Source organism: Lineus longissimus, chromosome 1 (genome assembly GCF_910592395.1).
Source record: "Lineus longissimus chromosome 1, tnLinLong1.2, whole genome shotgun sequence".
NCBI lineage: Eukaryota > Metazoa > Nemertea > Pilidiophora > Heteronemertea > Lineidae > Lineus > Lineus longissimus.
This window is the reverse complement of record NC_088308.1, coordinates 24,726,487-24,749,760: the sequence shown is the minus strand read 5'-3', so window position 1 is coordinate 24,749,760 and position 23,274 is coordinate 24,726,487. Positions and strand designations below refer to the sequence as shown.

General features: G+C 38.2%; 1 protein-coding gene across 11 annotated transcripts in view; it reads left to right on the top strand.

Annotated features, from left to right (window-relative positions):
* Nucleotides 1-21,806, top strand: part of LOC135493598 (BAI1-associated protein 3-like) — a 78,205-nt gene extending 56,399 nt beyond the window's left edge. For 2 of the 11 annotated variants that reach the window (XM_064781059.1, XM_064781129.1), the window contains 26 exons: nucleotides 713-816; nucleotides 901-1,018; nucleotides 1,818-1,865; nucleotides 2,269-2,307; nucleotides 4,375-4,499; nucleotides 4,777-4,867; nucleotides 5,108-5,170; nucleotides 5,513-5,610; nucleotides 6,695-6,746; nucleotides 7,824-7,859; nucleotides 9,519-9,694; nucleotides 9,908-10,031; nucleotides 10,518-10,547; nucleotides 11,958-12,101; nucleotides 12,541-12,642; nucleotides 12,956-12,973; nucleotides 13,742-13,957; nucleotides 14,072-14,140; nucleotides 14,482-14,637; nucleotides 14,853-14,966; nucleotides 15,184-15,267; nucleotides 15,631-15,751; nucleotides 16,228-16,254; nucleotides 16,816-16,939; nucleotides 17,104-17,306; nucleotides 17,733-21,806. In XM_064781059.1, the coding sequence (XP_064637129.1) occupies nucleotides 713-816; nucleotides 901-1,018; nucleotides 1,818-1,865; nucleotides 2,269-2,307; nucleotides 4,375-4,499; nucleotides 4,777-4,867; nucleotides 5,108-5,170; nucleotides 5,513-5,610; nucleotides 6,695-6,746; nucleotides 7,824-7,859; nucleotides 9,519-9,694; nucleotides 9,908-10,031; nucleotides 10,518-10,547; nucleotides 11,958-12,101; nucleotides 12,541-12,642; nucleotides 12,956-12,973; nucleotides 13,742-13,957; nucleotides 14,072-14,140; nucleotides 14,482-14,637; nucleotides 14,853-14,966; nucleotides 15,184-15,267; nucleotides 15,631-15,751; nucleotides 16,228-16,254; nucleotides 16,816-16,939; nucleotides 17,104-17,306; nucleotides 17,733-17,833 (2,583 nt within the window). In that variant the 3' untranslated portion in view covers nucleotides 17,834-21,806. Of the gene's footprint in view, nucleotides 1-712; nucleotides 817-900; nucleotides 1,019-1,266; nucleotides 1,300-1,817; nucleotides 1,866-2,268; nucleotides 2,308-4,374; nucleotides 4,500-4,776; nucleotides 4,868-5,107; nucleotides 5,171-5,512; nucleotides 5,611-6,694; nucleotides 6,747-7,823; nucleotides 7,860-9,518; nucleotides 9,695-9,907; nucleotides 10,032-10,517; nucleotides 10,548-10,951; nucleotides 10,967-11,957; nucleotides 12,102-12,540; nucleotides 12,643-12,955; nucleotides 12,974-13,741; nucleotides 13,958-14,071; nucleotides 14,141-14,481; nucleotides 14,638-14,852; nucleotides 14,967-15,183; nucleotides 15,268-15,630; nucleotides 15,752-16,227; nucleotides 16,255-16,815; nucleotides 16,940-17,103; nucleotides 17,307-17,732 lie in introns of all 11 variants that reach the window. The other 9 variants (XM_064781069.1, XM_064781098.1, XM_064781092.1 and 6 more) reach the window with 9 other exon arrangements.
* Nucleotides 21,807-23,274: the final 1,468 nt, after the last annotated feature.

The window sequence follows — 23,274 nt, the reverse complement described above, 5'->3', positions numbered from 1 at the left end:
TTAAGAAACTGGCTGTCCAATGAAAGCTGCACGGCTGTTATGCGAACCATTGATACTCATCACCAGAAAGAAATTCGCAAACACTTAGAATTACAATATAAAAACGATGTGTCAATGGAAGGTTCCAGAAGGATATTTCTTTCTTTTGTTCTTTTTTTAGTACCACTTCTCCCCCCTATGGCGAGGCCGCCGTACCTCAGTCTCAATGGCGGTATGAACTGTTAGCTGTGTTGATGGTATGTGTGGTTGTTGGTCACATACAGGGTTTAATGTTTAAACCTTCAACTGGTCACATAAATGAAATAAAAGTATCTAGGAAATGTTTTGTTGTGCATTCCTCTCCGTCGTTGGGTGAAATCATTCGATCACGATCCAAAAATATTCACATCTGCTCACGGAATGTCTCGGGCTGAATGTTTGCATGCAAAAAAAGGGCCCACCCTCTTGACTTGTAACTCACTCTCTTTATCTGATCACAGTGGTGTTTCTCCTTATTGTAATGCTTTTGGGTCTCTACAATCTTCTCTGCAAGTTGAAGTTACTATAGTTGAAGTCACTCCAGCACAGATATCCAAATTTACATTCCAACAATTTAATATTTTTGTTTACCCTTCTCGATATTTCTTTTCGAACTTTACTCGTTGTTTATGCTCATCTTGATGTTTCGAGTGGGTGAATCATTCTGATATGATGTTATCCTATTCTTTTGTAGGATGCAAAATACAGATGGGATGGGGAGTTACCCCAGGCGGCGCAGACTATCCTTCACCAACATGCCATACAGGGAGACATTACTGAAGTGCAAAGGGCCATGTGGTAGGTTTACATCTTTAACTCTGACAACCTTCTTTCTTATCTTTTGTATTCTGGCCGTAAAATCCTTATCCTCATCCATTTCAGTCGCTGGGCGGCCTACAGCAAAAAGCATCTGGAACACCCCTTTGACTATGAGGTGCTGTACAGGCTGCTGGAAGATTTGGATTCAGTCTGGGAGCCTAGTGCACTATCCAGGGAAGAGGTATGTAGATGACAATGATTGGTATATGACGAATTTCGTCTAAATGCTTGGTATGCAGATGCAATAAGAAGGCAATAGAAGGTAGTCATCGCCAAGTAGACGAATATGGACTAAAAGATTCACAAAAAGTGAGTTTATTTGAATCTTGACTGCTTCCTATTTATCCGAGAAATGTCAATACAGTGCCTCATTTTCTGTGTTTTCTTGGTTGGCGTGTTTGTGCTGAATAACTCTGAATCTTGTTTCAGTGGAAGTGGACATCGTTTGAGCTGATTGGATTGGTATTAAAATTTTGATACTGCAATGTTTTCACGAAATGTTGCGTCAGATTCACCGCAGAAACCACTTGTTTATGATGATTCTGATTGATAATACGGTACTAAAATGACTTGATATAGACTTCCAGGAGCACAGCCAAGTTGTTCTGTCTGAAATGAAGAGTACAAAAATCAGAAGTTAAACTTTGAATTGTCTTTTCTTGCTCGAACTCAAGATGTTGGTAAAAACCTATAGAATCACTCAACTTCGTTGTGACTGTTGATGTTGTCTTATCACACGTGGTAGTCTCCTTCACACAAAGTAGGCCTACCATCAACCTGAAATCTTCAGTCGCGTATTTCTCAACTTGTTTTGGTGACAACTCATTTTATTGATCAAAATGGTAGTGCAGTTTGCAAGGTTTAGAGATTAGGATTTCAAAAGCATTCGAACCTACGACCTCCGGACTCTCGGGTTCGTTATTCCACGCAACAGCTTGACTACTGGTCCTTTTCTACTTCTTAACCCTTTCATTTCTAAGGACAAGGACGAGGAAGGCAATGAGGAAGAGAAAGAAAGAAATGCAAAAGTAGGGATGTGCGTTTATAATACGATATCAAATTGCACAATAATTCTTTTGTCGAAGCAACCAAATATTTCTGCACGAACGACTCATCAAAAATCTCACATGTTGATACTGTCACGATATCTTACCAAGTCTGTCAAGATGAAACTTATGTATCACAGTGTATGTCCAACTGATCTTTACTCACCCCCAACATGACAAATTGACTATACACAGATTCAATCATGCCCATGGTTATTTTTGCCTCCTGTGCCAGTTCAGTACTAGTACTGAGTCATTAGAAGAAGGCGATTATCAAGACAATACAGTATCAGTTTGAAGTAATTTACCTGAAGCTCTTGAATTGTGCAGAATACTGTATTTCAAATAATTTGCAACGTCATGCCTTTTTTCCAACATCACACAGAAATCGCCATACGGTACGAATCGACCAAGAAAGACTCAAGTAGGAACCATCAGATCATTTGTTAAAGATTTGACTTGCACATTCTTAGTCGCACTTGAAGGGTTTAGGGTATCCACAGCAAAAAATGGCGAGATGAGACATCCATGTCACATTAGTATTGTATCCACTGAGAAATTTAGCGAAATGATTTATAAGATGAGGATCCGATCTTGCCTTTTTTAGCTGTGTTTATTTCACCAACTTAACATGGCTGGATCAATATCGGCCCCTGATTCTTTATGCTGCACCAGATCTGATGATGTCAATTTGGTGTCGTAAACGTTTCCTTTTTTCAACAGGCTATCTGACTGTTGCATTGGAGGTGACCAGGAGGGAGATGGAATTGTCTCATTTTTTTCGTGAGAAGGTCTTCAGATCTTGAAAGAAATGACATAATGGTCTTATTAGCGTCTGATGACCATTTATTGATCTTTCGTTCAGGCTAATTGTGCTGAATAGCCCTACAACGGCTGTTAGTGATACGAAGATCTAGCCATGTTGCGTTTGCAGCTGCAGAGTGAAAGAGTTTGCAAAGAACAATGCGCATGCGTTTGCTCAACTCATTTTCAGTGCTGCGGCCGCTTTTTTGCGTGACTTCCACTTCTTTCTGATATCATAATCGATAACTTGCAATTAGCGCATGTGAACGTAGCCTATATAAGTGCATGTACATCACCTTTTGAGTGAAGAGTCTTTCGAGTGAAGTTATTTTTTGCAATTAATAGATTTAGGCACTGTAGACGGATTTCTAATGGAATGATGATATTCTTTTCACAGGTTTTGGACACTTAAGTGAAATAGCATTTCCAATGAGATATTTGATTTTCTCGGCATTTGCCATGTTTTTCCTTTCAAATTGCACTGATTGCAAACTGATATAACTTGTATTAAATCTGATAAGAATCGCAAACATGTGATTGGGATCGTGGATAGTTGCATTGGTCGATCGACATAACATCATTCTTAGCTCAGCAATTGAGGGTTGGTGGAGGAATCATTTCGTCCTCTTAAGAATTTTCCAGTGGCTTTGTATCAATTCAAATGCATGCATGCAATACAATCGTTGTGACTATATTCTGATGAGGGTTGGGTTTCAGATATTACAGGAAAGAGACTTCCATCTGCATGAATAGAAGAGCACAATTAGTACATGTTATTGTTATTGTTACTGCTGTCGGAGCTGTGAGGTCTGTAATACGGATCATGTAAAGCTGTTGTTTGATCAGCGCATGAACATTGTCTTGTAGAGTAACGTCTTCCATTTCCCAAAAACATGAATCTGATACTTTTGCTTATGATATGGGGGATGATCCATCGAACGTGTCGGGATGTTATGAGCCGACGTGACTTTATAAGAAGTTGTCGACTTTAACGAGAAGGATGGTTGGAACGCGAAGGAGGCGAGACAGGAAACTAGTCGACAACCCATATTTGGCCGGATCAAGCTTTATCACAATGTTCCTTCCTGGATACTCTACAGTGTCTTACGTAAAACATGGATGAGTTAGCTGAAACATTCCATGGAGAGGACATATTTCTTTATCATAATAAGACGGATCCTAAATTAATGACTGCAGAGATAGGATTCTTTACGAGGGAATTGATCAAATATCAAAGCATGCAATAGCTTATCTAATTGAAAATGAAAGTAATGTAGATGTATTGATCACCCACTGCATGTTATGTAGTTATGAACACAACCCCATCCTAAAAATACTTATCGTCTCATTGACTCTATAGCATAATCCTCATCATCGGATCTCGTAGTAGCTCAGTAACAGTTACTTTTGACAGGTTATCAGGTCACGAAAACAGTCAATTCATTCAACGTACTTTGCTTAAACACCTGAATATGTACATACATACCTATTATTTCAGCTCTGTATTTTACAAGCGCGGACCCAGGCCCTTTTGCTGCGGGTTCTCTCTATGTCTGCCGCTAGAGTGGTTGTACAACGTTTTACAACGCCAAAGTTTCCAGTAGTTCTGTAATTCCTCATCTTAAGGGATGTTCTCTCAAAAGTTTACGATGATCCATATTAAGTGAGAGTTATGTCTGTTTTACAGGAAGAATCTCTGGCTGAGTCTTTTAATCTATTCATTGAGTTCTGCCTTGGCCTATTACGCAAGCTTCGTCAAGTGTTCCCGGCAGCCAACAGAGCAGCACAAGTCAGGCTAGATTTCATGCTGAGGTTCGTACAAATTGAAGAAAAAAATTGTGACAAAACAATGCACTCCAAGTATTGAATATCGAAACCAAGTTAGTTGCTTGGACGTCTGTCACAAGGAAATAATGCGTCATTACCAAAAATACCTGACAAGAAAATCATAAAACTGAATTTTTTTCCCTAATCAATTATTGTCGACTGACGTGTGCGCAATCAAACTGGTGTTTTATCGAACATTTCCAATTCGCGTTGATAACCAATAATGATATATTTATACATGATTTTTGTCATCATCATGCAGGTGCCTTGCTAAAATATACCAGATGAGTGTGTTCCGCAAGTGCTGTCCATTCCAGAAAGAGCTGCATTCGGAAATTGTGGCAGTTTTAAAGGTACGATCAATAAGTCGTTTTCAAACAAACCCGTTCTGCCAAGATTTTGTAAATTATTGAAATTGTCTGACGCAATATAATTTATAATTTAAGTCTATTTGGGTAAAGAAAAGAGATACTTCATAAAGGAAAATGTACATGTAGAATGAAATACTCCTTTCACAGAAAATTCTTTGGTCCCACTTTGACGTTTTTTCTTCATTTTGCTGCTGACATAAGTCATATGATTATAATTTTCAGAAAGGAAACCTTGAATGGTATGAGAAACAGTATTCTATCACACGACCACAGACGAATGTTAAGGTAGGAACAGTTGTCAAGCTCTCTCATTGGTAATTGACTCAGTGATATAAATAAAGAAAAGGAAGAAAACTTATAGGAAGAAGAAATATTTGCCTAAATTAACTACATAAGAGGATTGCTAAAACATAGTACCGAAATGATATCATTCACTTTTAACACACTGACATATTCTAAGTAATGTTTTTTTTAAAACTTGAAATTGTTATTGTGTGGCTCGTTACCAATATTTCTCTAGATTTGACTTGGCAAGTTTTGAGCCTTTCAAATTTTTCAGATTGTTGTAACTCATTTCGTAGATATTGCCACTTTGGTTACACTGCATCGTTTTCCTTTTTACTCTAGGGTGAAGATGAGATTGTCGTGTCCCTGTCTGAGCTGACCAACATTATCAACACAGACTGCCAGAAGTCTCTCCTTTACTATGACAAATCCTTTGAAAAGTATGTACCAACATTGAAATGTATCAAGCAGGCGTGAACACGCAGTATTACAGAAAAGTGTCCCTAGTATGAATTGTTTTGTAAATATTCCGAACGTGGCCTGCTTGTAAATATGATCACAAAATCTAATTTTGGCGTACCCTTCTTCCTTTTATATCTATACTACAATAAATGAGATCGAGATAATTAACGAAAATTCACTTCATTCCTCTGACTAATGTTTCATAGCATTATTTTTTCAAGCTTATTTTTATTCTCCAAACCTCGCAATTGGTAACCTTCGCTATGTGTAGACTAGCTCACTATTGACAGACTCGAGGTGAATAAAGCGACTTCCTCTCATTGGAGATTGCGTGAACTAAAAATTCGAGTGCCTGAAGCTAGTCAACGGACATGATTTAAGGCGTGGAATGCCATTACGACATCAGCCATGTGTCAGAAACAGGTCCACTTAGATAATTGAAGTGACATGTTTTCCATTTCAGCTCTCTTCGTGTCTTTTTGTAACATTGCCCCGAGTGATTAGCGATGTCTTAGATAATTAACTTAATCAGCTTGTTATAAGAGACGAAAAAGTAGTAGTATCATCAGAGATCATGTCAGATACTAAGACTTAATATACATCACAGATGCACATCTTGTTAAAAATAAAATGTTGTGGATACACGGGGAGTCGAACCCGTGACCACCAGATCGCAAGTCCAGCATTGTAATCGTTGAACCACAGAGGTTTTCATGTTAGAGTGGAGATGTCCTTCGCCTGTAATAGCCAGGCTATGGCGATATGAACCGTGTGTGAAATAGAGCAAATTTTTAATTCTCACAAGCTTCAGGTCACCATGATGTTGATGTTTTGGACATGTCTAGGAAATTCTACAGGTTCATTCAGTTTTGGTGAGATCTTCGTTGCAGTCTGAAATCAGTGTGTACTTGAGTTTGTAAAGTTCAGGTTCAGGGGTTTTCAAGATAAAAATGATATTGATAATAATGATAATTGACACCAAGCATTGCCCTGGCCCTGGGGCATCAATTATATCACCTTAAGTTCTTAGAACATACTTGAATGTCAACTTGATAATTTCAGAATCGGCAATGTGAAATATTTTGGCGTTCTCTACAAGCAATTGGAGAAAATGGTGCGTATCATATCGTATTTTGTTTGTTTGTTGTATTTATCGGCATTTATACTGGTGTCTAAACTTTCGAGCGCGCTTGAACCGGGAAAAGATGTGACTGGGGTGAAATTGAAAGAAACCTTGTTTGAAATATGCAAGCTTGGAAGTATGTATACATACATATGTACACGGTCATAGGTAATTGACGAGCGAGTGATATGCGTACGAAGTTGCAAAAGTGTAAATCTATGTATTCATTGGTAGCGATATGTTAAAAGGTTTTATGAGAAAGAGGTGACGCATGCACCATATATAGTGCAGCATGAATTGGGCATGGCTTCTAAAGTAACGTACATGTAATACTGTTGTGTTTGCTACCATAGTGGCGCAGTGATGAATCAGTTCGGTGTCGTAATGTGCGTGTCACTTAATATTGTACATGTATACCAGCAGCTTTGTTTATTTCATACTATCGTTTTATTGCATATAGATATTATGATGGAGATTGACATTAAAAATTATTATTTGTAAGCATTCTCGCAGAAAGAGGGTTTCTGATGTTATGGTAACTTTACAAGAGCAACGACTTGCTGTAAATCTAGTACCCTCGTTAATCGTCTATAGAATCTTTTAATATCTCTTATGACGATTTCTTTTCACACTCGGGGTGAATATTCCTTCGTCATACAGCACATTTAGCCTACCTGACGAGAAATTCTGCACGACCAACCCACTTACCGAAGTTACTACTCATTTATTTAAGCCCATACATGTAGGCACCATCTCGGCATTGGAGGATTGGTCTTCCCGGTGAACACGCTGCGATGGTTAAATCTAAGACACGCGGCTTTGAAGCCTAATTTATGCTCTATTCACGAAACTGCTGTGGGAAAAGGGTCGTCAGTTGCATTCTCTATGGCACAGAAGTAATAGGCAGATTTCGCAATCCTTACGAAGAGTATGAGCGACGAATGATTAGGGATATACATGTATCCTGCGGAAAGGTTCTTCATATCGTCATAAGATTTTAGATAATTTCATTTTGTGAGCACATTGTTGTAATTTGCATGACTAACCCGCCGGTTTATGTTTATGTAGATCTCTGATGATATCAGCGCCGGCCTTGAAGAAGAGGTAGAGCTAACTGCTATCCAATACTCGTTTTCCTGTTGATGTTTTCCAGCATGTACACACACGCTTAGTGTGTCGTCGCACGCGTTTTAAGTGGCCTCGTTCCCTTGCATATGTATTCATTGACCTATACTCATCAAATGGGATGACCAATCATACGAATGATGGTATGGATCTCAGTGATACTAGTACGCTTCATCAGTTTCTCTGTAAAAAAACCTTCATTTTCCAAACTTTTTTTATTTCTCTGTAAAACTTTTCGGGAGTTCATATTTGTGTTGGCTGAAAAAGATGGAGGATTGTGGTCCTTATCGAAGCAAAACGTAGACAGGGGAACGATGTTGCTTTTTATTGACTGTGTCAGTCAGAGGGTCATGGAACAATACTTGACGCCAACTATCAGAGAAGTGGTAGACGTCTAACCAGAGATGGTGAATTTGCGAATGTTAACCCTTGATGAGTGAGGATGTAGATCACTTGACAAACGGCAAAAGGCCGCCATGTATCAGTTGGTCGTTCGTTCCTTATTTCTTAAATGACCTTTTGGCGAGACTTTTCATGTCTTGCAGTTGCACGCCACCTTTTTAATATGTCGTTTTAATATAATAGCAATTAGTGATTATCTAACCATTGTTTAAACTGTTTTGACTGTTTTGATATTAACATTTAGATAGTTGATGGTTATCCTATACTAACCGCTAAAGATGAACAAAATTATTGTCTCAGAATGTTGTCAGTATACCACTACCAGAGAGGCCCCTCCCTTGCAGAGACATAACAAATCTTACCTTTTTCTTAAAACTTTCATCTGACAGCTTAGTTAGGAAATAGTCATGAATGTCTTTTTTGTCTTTCTGTCTATTTGTCTTATTAAAATCTCGAGGTAACACGAATAGAGGAAATCATGCTTATTACCAAAACCAGATGGTTACACACTGAAATTCTTCCATTTTAATAAGAATTCTTCATTAAAATATTTTTTTCGTAATTCCACTTTCAACAAAACACCTGCTTCCCTAGCTATCTATTAAGTGGATACTTCGAATGCGCGCTGGTAATGCTTCTACCTTCCTTCATTAGGACTGGTAATGCATCGTTTTGAATGCATTTTTATCACATCCTTTTCATAGAAAACATCACCAACGTCTCTACACTTTGCCCGTTTCATTGGTGTTGGTTGGTTCCAGGCCCAGTTTGTGGATTGTTTATGTACCTGCATTATAGCATGATCGGGAGATGGTAAATGTGTAGCATGGATAGCTGATTGAGGTTTCATCGACCGACAGCAAAGAATTCAAAAGTCAGGTCGAAACCTAGCCGAGGTATTGGATGCAATGGAGACTGCGAATACTTCGAAAACAATTTCTATTCAAAAACACCTCAAACTTAACACTGAAATGTTACTTTAACTGCTTTTTGACAACTTCCATTCGTTGTTCCAATCCAAGTGTTTGAGGTTGTAACTCGAGGTGCAGTGTAAAATACATCCAGTGTGTTTCGAATAGCTTTTTAAAGTGCCCTATTGAACCTTTTTTAATGGAGTGCTTTCTTCAGTGAAATGTGTTGGGTATTTGAGCAAGAAGGTTGAACTTCGAACCTCGTTCGACCACATACTAATTTGGGTGAAATCCTCTGAGCATGCCTCATCCATGTTTCTTCCAGCTTGGTGATGACGTAAACAAAGAGATGGACGGTGTAAAATTGCCCAAAAGACCGCCATCTGCATCCGACCAGGCGGAGTTAGATTGCCCCGGGGCCCATCAGCAAGGCACGCAGTTATTTGAGCTATACTTGGCTCTGCAAGAATTCACAAAATTCAGGGAAAATCTCCCTGCGAGGTTTGTATTAAATGCTAATCTGCATTTCCGTGCTTGATGACACAATCTTTTCATTCGATGGTTTGAATGTATTCTTCAATAATGTATCCATCAAAAGAAGTGATCACTATAGAAGAGTTCTATTTAGTTGATATTGCTGCAGAATTAACAGTTTTTCACTCTAGCAAATTCACCAACTGTAGTCGATGAATGAGTCTTACATTCATACTTCAGTGAAAGAAAATCGTTGGCGGTGTCCCAACATTACGAATGGTTTAAACCAGCCGTGGAAAGATGGTTGCCGATGGCCAAACACAAACTGATGCAAAGGATCAAGAAAGCAGTAGAGTTGGACAAGGTGAGGCATCTATGAGTAGATCCACAAACATCTGCATGCTTCTGTATCGCTGAATCACGTCACAACTCGTTACATTTGGTGATCTGTCAAACATGTCTCTGGAGTATCAAAAGCGATTATCCATGGCTTGTTCGGTCAAGGCAACATGTTTTGTCACGTTTACATGTAGGTGAACGTGGAAATAGTTTTCAATTATTTGAAGTGAGAAGCGTACTACTTTCCATTGTCCTCCATTTGTTTACCCACAAACTGACAGCTCAAAGAGAGACATTTGATGATATGAATAAAATTTAGTAAATGCTTTTACTGTATACTTCATGTACATTTCCACTTTAGGTATTTCAGGAGAAAACTGAAGTAAAAGCATTTGCTGATCTTTATTCTTACTACCCATTTTCTGAAATGTTTTCGTCTAACCATTACGCAGGAAGTCTTTCTAAATACTTTAATGTATACAAGATCAGTGATTATCTAATCTTTGTACAGATATTCAGAGATAGATCTTCACACATCGAGGTAAAAAGTTAACATTGGCTGGTTTTTGAGCTTGTCACGTTTTAACTGTCTAACCTCTTGGATGTCAAAATAATTTCTGGTGACATTTTAATATTGAAAGTTTACTATAGTATCTTTTATCTCAGTTTACGCATTATGAACTTTCTGTTTAACGCTGAATGAATGAATTCTTATCCTGTCAAAAGCTGTATTGACCTTTATCTTGTATCGAAATTTGAATGAATTTTTCCAAAGGCCCTCTCTTTCCAAAGCTAATTAACTTCCATTTTCACGCGCAGCTTTTTGCGACACGTTATCTTGAATTGTTATATTCAGACTCTCACAGGATACCCTTCACTTGCTTACATAATGCCTTGTGTTCACGCTTAATATTCATGTTAACTGTTTTTCACCTACCCTCACAGGAAATCAGACACGAGGTAGAAATTTATACTCACTTTTGCATGGCATCCTAAAACCTTAGACTCTGCCCATTTAGTTGACTATTACCCGGACGTAGGAACAACTGGAGCTGTGATGGATCCATTTATGTACGGCCAAAAGGCTGTTACTAGTCGTGACATGATTACGTTTAAGGCGAGCAGCTTACCTATTTGGGCAGAGTACACAAATATAAGGTTTGTATGGTCACCACACAAACAGGCGACCCTGAAAGTAAAATGGTAAAGGTAAAAAGTTTGCCGTTGTTGCCCATTCATCAGACCTTATATTCGTGTAACTAGTGTATTTATCAAAATAACCAAACTGCATTTCAGAAATACAAGTAGAACGTGAATATTAAAGACATTAAAGTAGACTAAATGATCATAGACTGGCTTAAAAAATGAATAAAACGCATTAGATAGTTTGGTCATTTTTATATTCACCCTTCCCTGGTCACTTGGCTCAATAAATCATCATCTACTTGTCTTATTGCCATGATGAGGATTTGAGCCATATTTGACTGTAGATGTCAACACGTAATTGTTCGTTTCGTTGTGTATATACATGTATGTATTATTAGATATTCCCTCAACATTGTACCAACCTGTAAATGTTAATTATATTTGCCTCTGATGGTTTCGATGAACGCTTAAAAACCCATGGATGATGTATATAATAAACACTATTTGTATAATTATTACATCAGAAATACTGTGTTCATTATTTCCATATTTCATGATTTACTGTACCTTTAACAATACAATGTGTAAACTATGGTACTTTTATTCTTTATCATTACTATGTGATGTGTATCGAAGTGTTAAAATCTCAACTCTAGAAGATATACATGTAAGCATAAGAGTAAAGTAAGTAACCTAATGTAAGTTAGAAGAGTCTGTTAACGTAAAATAACGTCATTTTGCTTTTTACCACTTTTGCCAGAAGCAATATTGAATAGCAATATCGACCAAGCGCATTGTCTTTCAGATGTCTGAAGTGGAATCGGGGGTGAAACACAGCACATCCGCAGTTGACGTCTCTTGCTGCTTCGGGCAGATCATTGAGTTCTGGAGGCAGCTCTCCTGGCCAGATCTACCCACCGCATATCCATTTATTACAAAGATCACCGACGTAAGAAAAGCTTTTTTGTTGTTGTCTATCCCTGTATTAACACTACTGGTACGGTGATGGAGGATGATTATCAAACGTGTTCACCGAATCATTGATTAAATGTTACGAATGAAACAGTTCTCATGATGTTTCATCAAAAGCACCTTGAAATCGATCAATGTCAATCGAACCAACAATAATTGCCTGAAATTGCTGTTTTTCATGATCCCCTCCCTATACACGGAAGCTTTATTGCACTTTTCGATGCAAGAACAGCTAACCACGACATTTGACATTTACTCAGCTTGAAACCGCCCAATGTATTTGCTCATGACGAACATACACTGGCTGGCCTAAGCCTGACCCTTATGAAAAACAGTGGTTCACTTTTGGCTAACTTGCTTATCTAATTGAATTGGTGAGGAACTATGACTTCATATGGTTTCTCTTTTCATTCTAGGATATGTGTGTGGGTGCAACATACTATGCTGACCTTATCCACGGCAAGCTGAAAAACGCTGGATATTACGATGAAGTTGGGCAGTTTGATGTCACTGAACAGGTAGGTATAACAGCGATGATCCCTCTGAAATATTAGTATGAACATGTCTATGTAATCTTACATCCTGAAACAAATCTTAATAATGGAGATTGACCTTAAACGTTTTTTGATTGACAGAATGCATTACTTGGCAAACTTGGAACAAATTCCAGTCATCGATGGACATCAACAGGCTAGAATGGTCGTTGGTTGATAATAATCGGACCTGTAATTATGTGCTGTAATATTAGTTTACTTTCGATATATAAATTTTACCCAAAACATGGATAATTTGAAATATAGCGCCTTCATGTTTAACTGATGGATTATTTAGAGAAAGCTTGATCTCCAGGTGAGTGAAGAATGGTTGATACTCTGCATAATTAACTTGCATTGGGATGGTGATTAAGTTTGCCAAATCATATCTTCACCACGATCAATTTTTTGCGTAAAGTTCACAACAAGTGGTGAAGGGACAATGGCATTTAACGTATTGCATCGAGTTTTTCCTTTGAAGCACACGTAAATACCGGAATAGAGTTCGAAAATGATTCAATTGGATTGATTATACATGCACGTGGACGTTTTAGAAGATGAGGTGTGATTTATACGACCTCATCCTTGAAAGCTTTTGCTCATTTTGTGTACAAACCGTAGTTTTCATCGATGCATGCATTAATCTCTCTGATATTTGCATTGAAAAAGCTAATATTGCACCCCTTCTTTTATAAGTATTATCATGTGAAAGAAACTAAGACAGGTGGACCTCTTACGAAATGTCCGCCTTTCGTAAGGAAATAGAGAATGCATGCTAACGGTGTTGCCGGTGTCACCGGTATCGCAACTGTTTTAGTCCGGACCAACAAAATATACAATTTGTACGATCATAATCTAATGTATCGGCCTCTAGCCATAAATCTCTCAGCAACCAGGGACCAAAAGGGTAAAAATTTTAAAACGTGGGCTACCTTCACTACCATAGTGATTCATCATAAAACGTTCTACACAAAATACTTTATACAGTTCAGAGAAGGCATCAGTATTTCGGCGCTTCGCATAGCAGAAGCTCGATATATTTCACAATGTGCTTAAATGTTGAAATTTGTACTTTGTCTTCTAGCTTTGCATAACCATCAACAACATAGAACAAGTGCGCAGGGCCCTGAAACCCTTGCCAGAGGCCCTTCAGTTTGCTGAGGTGTTAAGGGCGATGGAGCGTGTCAAAGGAGAGAAGGCATTCAAACAGGCAAGACAGTCCCTGATGGGTATTATCAGGGGTGCTGATGATGAGATGGTGAAAAAGATCAAACAAGTGGTTGACAGGGTGGCCGATAAGGTGAGAACTCTTTTTGATTAATATCTACGATTTCTTCATGATGCTACGGTTCCCAAGTTGCTGACCTATATATACATCTATTGTTGTTGCTGAACTATATGAATTTAATTTCAGATGCGGCCAGACCTCAAGAAGGACGTGTTCCACTTATGCTGGGCGCCTGAATCGGTTCCTGCTGAAGATGTAAGTTTAATTGTACTTGGTTACAAAATTGAAACCATCAAAACTACCATGAGCAATTTCATATTGATGAGCAACCAAAAATACACATGCATACTACTACTATTTACTACGAAGGGGTGTACCAAAATTTTGACTGTTATTGACGTGCTGACTATTATTTGATACAACACAATGTAATACAACATGGACTCATCATTTTGATGAACAACACGATTTATGCATGCTTACTACTTTTACCTACCATACAGTGTACTAAAACGCGAAACTTATGTTATATCATATTACAACAGTGACTTACAGTGCCAATATCGATATTTTACCTGTTATTTGAACATTTCCAGGCAATTGGTGATCTGATGACCTATCTGGATAGTAATCTCCTTACATTAAATACGAATCTCCTTAGGACCAACTTCGACCGTATATTACACTCAATCTGGGTGGAGTGTCTGGAGGAATTGCGTGACGTCATTACAGCTGACGCTTCAGAAGAAGATGTACGTATATCTGATAATTCGAAAGAATCTCAAAGCAGACTTGATTTCCCATGCAACTTTTCCCCTTTAGTCCATAAGCAGTGCTATGCATGTAGTGCGGTTACATGGGTTATTGAAAATAGACTCGGACTACAAATTCGGCAGACATTGATCTCAAGCTGGTGTTAAGTAAAATAGTTTAGTGCATTTCCAAAATTTCCACACTTTGATTTTAGCGAACAAAGCAATTCTACAGACGGATGTATGATTCACTGTCAATTCTTGTTGAATTCTTCCACGCCAACGAGAAAGGTCTGAAGATGTCGATCATAAAGGGACCAGAATATGTGGTGAGTAATATCATCAATCAAGTGGGCTCCACTACTTCTAATAGCTCCCATATACCTCCTGCAGTAACCGTCAAAACATCAATAAATGCATCTCTCGATATGTTTGCCCCACATATAGGCCGAAACACAATTTATGGGTTTCTCAGAATGCACTATTTTTTTATTCAGCCCAAACAAATGTTTTTGCTTAATTCAGTTACATATGCTTTACTTTCAGGCGGTTGAGCGACTACTGCGTTTCAATAAAGCAGATACTGGAGAACTCGAATCCATGTATTTCATAGAACATTTACAATTACAGGTATTTCAAAAACATTTACATTACTTTATCGTTACAATGTCGATGTACAGCGTTCTTCGAGGTGCAGTCGATGATGGTTATCGCATTGCCTTTGGAAGAGATTTCAAAGCACTGTCCCTTCACTAATAATTTTTATTGGAAATTTGCCAAGAGCGAGTTATTGCCCAGAATCTTGGCGATTTATCGCTGCCTTAAGGTTACCTGTTAAATCATACACACGGTATAAAGATACTGAATGATTCTTCAACTCCTTCATAAAGTCAGATGATGGAGTGCTGGGTCACATGATCGATATGGGGAATACGGAGAACAAATGATTTGTAAAATCTGCAGTGCTTTTAGCATATCGTTTTAATATTTCAGAAAGAAACGGAGACAACCAAGTTTGGTACTCTCAGCACACGTGTCTATTACAACTTCGATGCTGAAATTCTGTGTGTTGAAGTACTCAGTGCTAAAGATGTCATTCCATTGGACACGAACGGTAGGTGTTAGTGTTTACTCATTTGATTTAGATGTTGACACAAGGTTACACCAATGAAGATATTATATTATTGACGAGCAACCGCACACACAAGATATCGTTTCTGACATCACAAATTAAAATGGCTGAAAATATCATGGTAACCATTCCATCAACCAAAATAAGACATCAGCTTCAGCGTATTATGTGTTTTGAGAAATATACTATACATTATGTTTAAACAAATACCGTTTAACAGTATACACCAATAATCCACAACATAGTTTTTTAATACATCATAGCCTAATACCCTATGTCACACACTGATTGTGGTACTTTTTCGCCATTGACCTATGATCAACATTATAAAGGTAGCGTGGACGTGCTCTCTCCCGGCCCATAGAGGTAGCATTTAGATATTTCACAAGATATTGAAAATTTGCCGGTACTACATGAAGCCCATACACATTAACAAGCATTTCCTGATATGTATCTAGCTGAATGCAACGAGGGCGAGAAAAGAGGTGGGTATGGTAGCCTGTTTGAAATGCACGTATAGATGCATGGGTTCACACTTAAATTTTAAACTGTTGGACAGTACTAACTCTTAAGGATTATTTATGCCAATTTTGCGTATCAATTATGTTTTTGTTGATATAATATTCTATAGATGGCAAAGTTAATGCACCAGTCAGCTCGGCGGGAATCTTTTTATGGCCGCAATGCACAATTTCATCTCGCATTGTAAATCATTTTCTTGTGACATGTCTATTGCTATCAGTAATCAAGTTTAAAAGTGTAAAGGAAGGCATGCGATGGGCTGAAGCTAACTACAACTCTGTGTTGATATCTTCTCACCGCAAACTGGATGATTGGCTCAAATGCTTGCTGGGGATGGAACAATGGGTGCTAAATGTCCAGGCAAGGAAGAACCCTTGTGAGTTCATGTCAAATTGTTAGTTGTCATTACAGCATCGGAGTTAATCCGGGTGTTGTTGTGATTGGTTAGGTTCTGATCAGAAAACATCACACGAGGTTAGGGCAACAATCTAATCCTTGGTGGTATCATCTGCTTTCTATTGCAGGCCTGAGTGACCCTTTCGTCATGATCGAGTTGTGTCCCTCCTCAGTGTTTCCTAACCAAACGGTACAGAAGACACGCATCATCAAGAAGACATTACATCCACTTTTCGATGAATCGTTTGAGTTGTGAGTACGCGGGTGTTGCCAAATTCCTTTTGATTGTCACCTTTTATAATGTTTTTGATTCAAACCGAATATGAATGGGGAAACTGTATCTTTATATAGTACATTTCGATGTTGATTTAGGCAAATCAGCACACGTTATCAACTAATCTTTCCTTCTTTTTCAGCAATGTAACTGCTGATCAGTGTAAAGAGTCCGGTGCCGTGGTTCTGTTCACTGTCATGGATCATGATATCATGTTCACTAATGACTTCGCCGGCGAGGTTGTTCTCTCTTTGAATAACATTCCAGGTGTCAATGGGGAGGAGGTGACAGGATTCAATGCCCTGAAGTCTACCACGAGTCCTCTGATACAGGTCAAGGAAAAAGGTACGATTTTTCACACTATCATGAGACAGAAAACTAATACCACTCCGGTCGCCATATGTTTCTGGTCCGTATAATCATGCCAGCTTCCCAGGTCGAATATATTTGAGATTTTATTCAGCGTCGTGTACACTTGCGTGAACAATCTTTACAATATTGTTATAAGATTTGTAGTTAAAACTTAACTAAGAATCTGACAAGGATCTTGCCATGAATGTACATGCACATGCACATAAAACCTACTAGATCGTTATTAAGAATCATATACGAATGTTATCTGAATTTTCGACATGGGTTCTCTGTATTAACAAGAAGCTGCAGTTCAGAACACTCGGCATACTTATGGTATGAATTAGAAGCATAAAAAACAACTAACAGTACGTAATTTCCATGTTTCTAATTTTCCTGATTAATGCATTTTGTTTGTAGGTTTTGGACCTTTAGCTATTCTTGAGCAAAGAGCGACGGATCCAAAGGCACAAGAATTCGTGAAGAAGCGAAGAGCAATTGAAGCCAAAGTTGCAACATAGTGCAATAGATCAAAGTGCAATCAACCAACAATACATCTATATCCCCGCGAGAAACAAATGGCCACTTTTTTTAATCTGCAAGGCACCATCTTTGGTGCCTCATTACTTGCGTTCCACAGCAGGCGTTTCTATCGTTCCTAAAGTATGCTCAACCAAAGCCTGAGTTCATTAGAAATGATCTGTTAGGCCTGCTTTGGGAGGATGCATTACTAGTAATTTGTTCACATATCGTTTGTTATATACACAGCACAGTACTGCCCACCGTCGAACAGTGTCAAATTTGAGACTCTTGATTTCGTCACATATATATCGGTGTACAGTATTATATTGTACATTGTCTGTATAGGGGGCATAAAGAAGGGTTCTCGTTATAAATTCAGCTATACGCCATAGATATCGATATTTACGTAAAAAGTTTCACCGCACTGGTCTGTGTAGTTACTGCACGACACTTCTGTTGAGTGCGAATTTCATGCGGGCTGAATATGATCGTTGTGAATACACTCTTTGATGAAATGAATTTTTTTTTAGCTTTTCAAGAAAAGAATCCTTGTATCGGCCAACACAATACAGCCCTATTTCACGGAATCTCAAAAAAAAACATTTTGGTTCTGGGCTTAAGGTTTTTTTTCACTTTGCTGAACAACCCATAAGAGGATCATATTTCTGTTGGCCAAAAAACCATAGGCCTAACAGGTCTTTCAGAAGCACCAAAACCTTTATTTATAGCGTGAATAAAAGGCAAAAAGGATGATGAGATGCGGAGTACTTGTATTAGAAGTATAATATGCCAACCTTCCAAACAGACGGTCTCCATTCTTTCAAGTGCTCTTCCACCAGTTTAAACTTTAGACAAGTGGATCATGTAGACGAATCGACCTATTTCACTTGTTATTTGGTCAGACATGTCATTTTTATTGCCAATATAATCAACACAGTGAGAGGGCGTGGGTAGTTCTTATGCATCTTTAAAAAACTAAATCCTGACAATGAGACGACTGGCATAGTCCTTATGTACTTTTTAATCATCACACTGTTGAGACGAGTATACATGTAATTTGTATCCAAATATATAAGATGCGTACATAGTTCTTATGTAGCTTTAAAGACAAAATCATGACAATGAGAAGACATACATAGTTCTTATGTAATTTTAATTACCACACCGTTGAGTATAAAATGCATTTCAAATATATACAATGCGCTTATTTGACCAAGTATATGGATTATACAGACCGTTAGCGGTTCATCCATTTTTCAATTTTATAAATAGTTAGAGTCATTAAGACAGAAATTTAAAGCAAATCCTGCGCAGTGTGATATTCAAATTACACAACTGTAATGTGGTATTTTTTATACGACTTAGCAAAAGGGTAGACAAACCAGCACAGCGGTGTAAAAGATTGAATGACCGGTGTAGCATTTCAAAATGTCATACGATATAGCCTCCCCCTCCGCGGACAAAGGTTGATATTATGTGCTTTAACCCCTGAGGACCTAAACTGTAACCATACAATAGAGAAGGACCCTTTTTCAGCTGGTGGGTCATTTAAAACGGTTACATCGGTTAAACAGTGAAAGAGGAGTTTGCTTTTTACCACCATGCGCAGTTGATAACACGGTTGTTATGAAATAATTTTATGTCGTCCTTTAAGTGTCTCTTATTGTAATATTTATATTTATCTATTCTGGATATTTTGTGATAAAACGGGCAATGTCTTTATTTCTTTGGGATATCATTTTACGGGATACAAGCCTACCAAGGATCTCTAGAAAAATTCAGAAAAGAGGTAAAAGAATCGTTCTTTAACTACATGTAATAAAACGTGTCAGCAAGAATGATATCAAAACGACTCCAGTTTGAAACTAGTTTGTATCTCCATTACTTGGGAGTGCGATTATGACAGCTGCTATGATCGACAAGCAATGTCTCTCATCTGTATGTTAACTCAGTGTTTATCGTTGATGGCAGGTATGGATGTGACTGAAGGCCAACACCATTAAAAACGATGGAGACATTTATTTTGTCTGAAATGAACTTCAATTTTATTAAGTTACGAATAATTTGTGTAATTCGATTTTAAACATATCATAAAAATCTTAACTGCTTTTTAATGTCGGCCAATCATTGTGCATATTGTTTATGACGTGCGTTGGCAATTCGCATATTTGTAGAAAAATACATATTATCAAGTATATCATTATTAGATATTGAATACACCAAGCATTTTCTATAAAGCTTAGATGCATGTATTTTAAATTATGCACCGATTTCATAAACTAGCATTGAAACCATGGTGAATGATGACTCCAGCATTTTCGAGCTTTCGCTTAAAACACGTGGAAACATGGCCCTGTGATTGCTTGTTTGGTGTATGTTGGTTGCCATAATCTCGAGAATGTTGATTCGTATACTGAAGTCATCCACCCCAACAAAGCATGCAATTTTCATGCTGCTTAGGCATCTTAAACTTAGCCTATCTTTATGGAGAAAGGTACATTACAAATACAATAGTCGACACGATCAAATACATTACAGTGATCTACAACGGTGATGAACATTTACTCGGGCTTAACTTCTTTACAACGGAATTGGATTTTTATACTCGCTGCTTTAAAATAATTGATGAAGTCCTAAAATTATAGTGTAACAGTTGCTGCGTGTGCTGACAAAACGGACAATAACACGTACATTGTGTGCCATCATCCAGATAGAGTAGAGACTACATTAGCAATTAGGACGCTTTAACACAGATGGACTTCCCTATGCTTGTACTGCAGTGTTACGTTTTGGACGACAGAAAGTTACATGTATATTGTAAATACACATACAGAAATTAATATATTACACATCTATCATCGATTTTGTATTGTGACCTGTTAATGCTTAGATAGTGGGAACACCACATTTTGATATGCACCTGCCTATATTGTGATGATGTGGCCCTTTTTCCGTCATATTTTAAGCACGAATATTCATGTACAGTACTTAGTATTCTGTTGTATATGACCCATCTTTCGTACAACAATCTAGGCTTACTTTTTGTCAGGAGTCGACCGACCATGGCAATCACCACGAAGCTGTCAGCCCGCTGAAGAAATGTTCAACAATTTGGTGTCTATATTCAGCAGGTATTACATAACCGTATGTTGCTCTCTGATCGTGTTGGCCTATAATTCGATAGATGGAGCTCCGCCACGATATGCCAACGTGATTTGATAATTTCACATATCCTTCTGAAGCTTGATGGTTGCTGAGAAATTTCGTTTGCTTCATTCAAATTCCGTACAAGAATCCTAACTTATAATACTTGAATCACGGGACCCTGCGATACAGCACATGATAGTTGTCTTAGATAAGAAAGCCATAAAAATTTGAGGAGGGAAAATTACATGCTGATTTACGAGATGCCTTTAAGTCTTAAATTTTATACAATGATTTCTATATAATGTAATGTACACATAACTGGGCTATCACAACTCTTTCATTGGTTAGTTCATTGCCAATGGTGCATAAAACGAGGCTAATCATGAATCTTGCGTGATATGACATGATATGGTATTGGCGTGTCGGGTTTGTGTTGAAACACTCCCTGCTTCTACATTATTGTCAGTATTTAGGTGAAAGGTCGTCGACAACGAATTTGATCGTTAGTTTGACGAAAGCTTTAGACCCTTTTGGAACCTTGTGTGAAACTTCAGGCATCCTATATTTCCCACCATTATCTGTCTCAAGTGTCTCTGGCTTAGACATGTTAGACGATAACATGATTTAGAAGGTATGTTTGCAAACAGTAGACATATCATAGGCCTACATGTAGGAGGACTATTGCAGTTGGAAATCTTTGCGTATTGACGTTGTGATGGATGTTGCATCAAAATATGTTCATACTAGAATTCCATGACTTTTGTGGCACTCTCTTATATTTTGATCACAGTATGTATTGAATACAATAAAAGTACTACTCCGAAACTACGGTTTGTGTTTATTACTTACTAGACGTTAAGAGGAGACCATAATGTATATAGAGGCAGGAGCCAGGTAGGTCAGTTTCGCCTGTCAGTGCATAGAAACTATTCACGCGTGTGCGACGAATATATTTTATGCAAAACTAAATACGAACCAGTCCGTAACTAAAGTCTGCCGAAGATGACCAAATTCACTTTCGAGCCCCCAGTTAGTATCATTCCTTTAATGCATTCGCGATGCGTTATTGTTGTGATTGCGTAAGGATCATATCTGATTCGTTAAGCACATCAACAGTTTTGCCAGTTGGCAAATGGAATACAGGCGATCCAGTAAGAGAGAGTAATCGAGTTATCTGCAGAACCAGCCACAACTGCCATCTTTTTATAACGGACCATATCTTCGTTACTTTGCCATTCCTTCAAAAATGATATGTTCCAATACACCTCGTTATTCTCTGGCTAATATCACTGCTTGGAATGTAATTCACCAATTAACAGTAGAAAACATCTGTCGGTCGGACCGTACATCAGTGTATGGTTTCTGTGTCCAAGACCAAATGCAAACAAACATTTGTTGATCGTCAAAATCTTTAAAATTTAAGGTCTGAAATGACGCGTCTTAGGTTGGTAGTTAGGAAAATATTTCGGTAATTCATGCAAGCTAGTACAACAACCAGTTAAAAGTTCTCTAAGTGTACCTCCGGGGATCACATTAGTTGTGCCTAATGTCTATACGGTAGATCTATTGAAGTGCAGACTTTGATTGGAGATATTTCGATGACAATCCACTGTTGGTTTATCTAACAATAAATGCCTTAAAAAAATATACGCGATTGTTGTGCTGAAGTATGGGCTGGGAATAGTTAAATACTCTCACTTGGTAGGATGTGCGTGCTTAGAGAAGGATGATCTCTTAATGAGAAAAATTCTAGATATTGATGGTGTTCGCTTTGTCCACATCGTTTCGACGGACCTGTGACACTGGATACCCGGGTGAGTATGGCAATCATGAGCACGATGTAGCAGGATACCTCGAAGCGATTTCGAAGTTATCAAACGTCTTGACCACATACTGGGTGTCGTGGAAAGGGACCCAGTTTGATTTGACCAAAACTGAGTTGCAGGCCAAACTTGGGAAAGACGTACTTCTACATCCTGCACTCTTCCTGCTTGCCATCAGCAATGTCAGCGCCACTGTGTACCTCAAGCCACATTATTCGCCCGACTTTCCAGCTCTGACACTCTGAGGACGCTTTTCCAAGGGATATAATTAGCTAATGCATTGTCAATGAGAGCCTAGATAGTATTGGTGTTCCGATTTTAGTGTCAAAAATTCTGATCAACTAGTTTAAGTGGTGAATATTTCAGCTAGATGCATCCATTCGTGTCATTCCGCGAACCACTAATTTCTTGATCATTTCAGTACTGTGGTCTCTAGAGCAACAAGGACAATGACCTCATGGCATACCTAC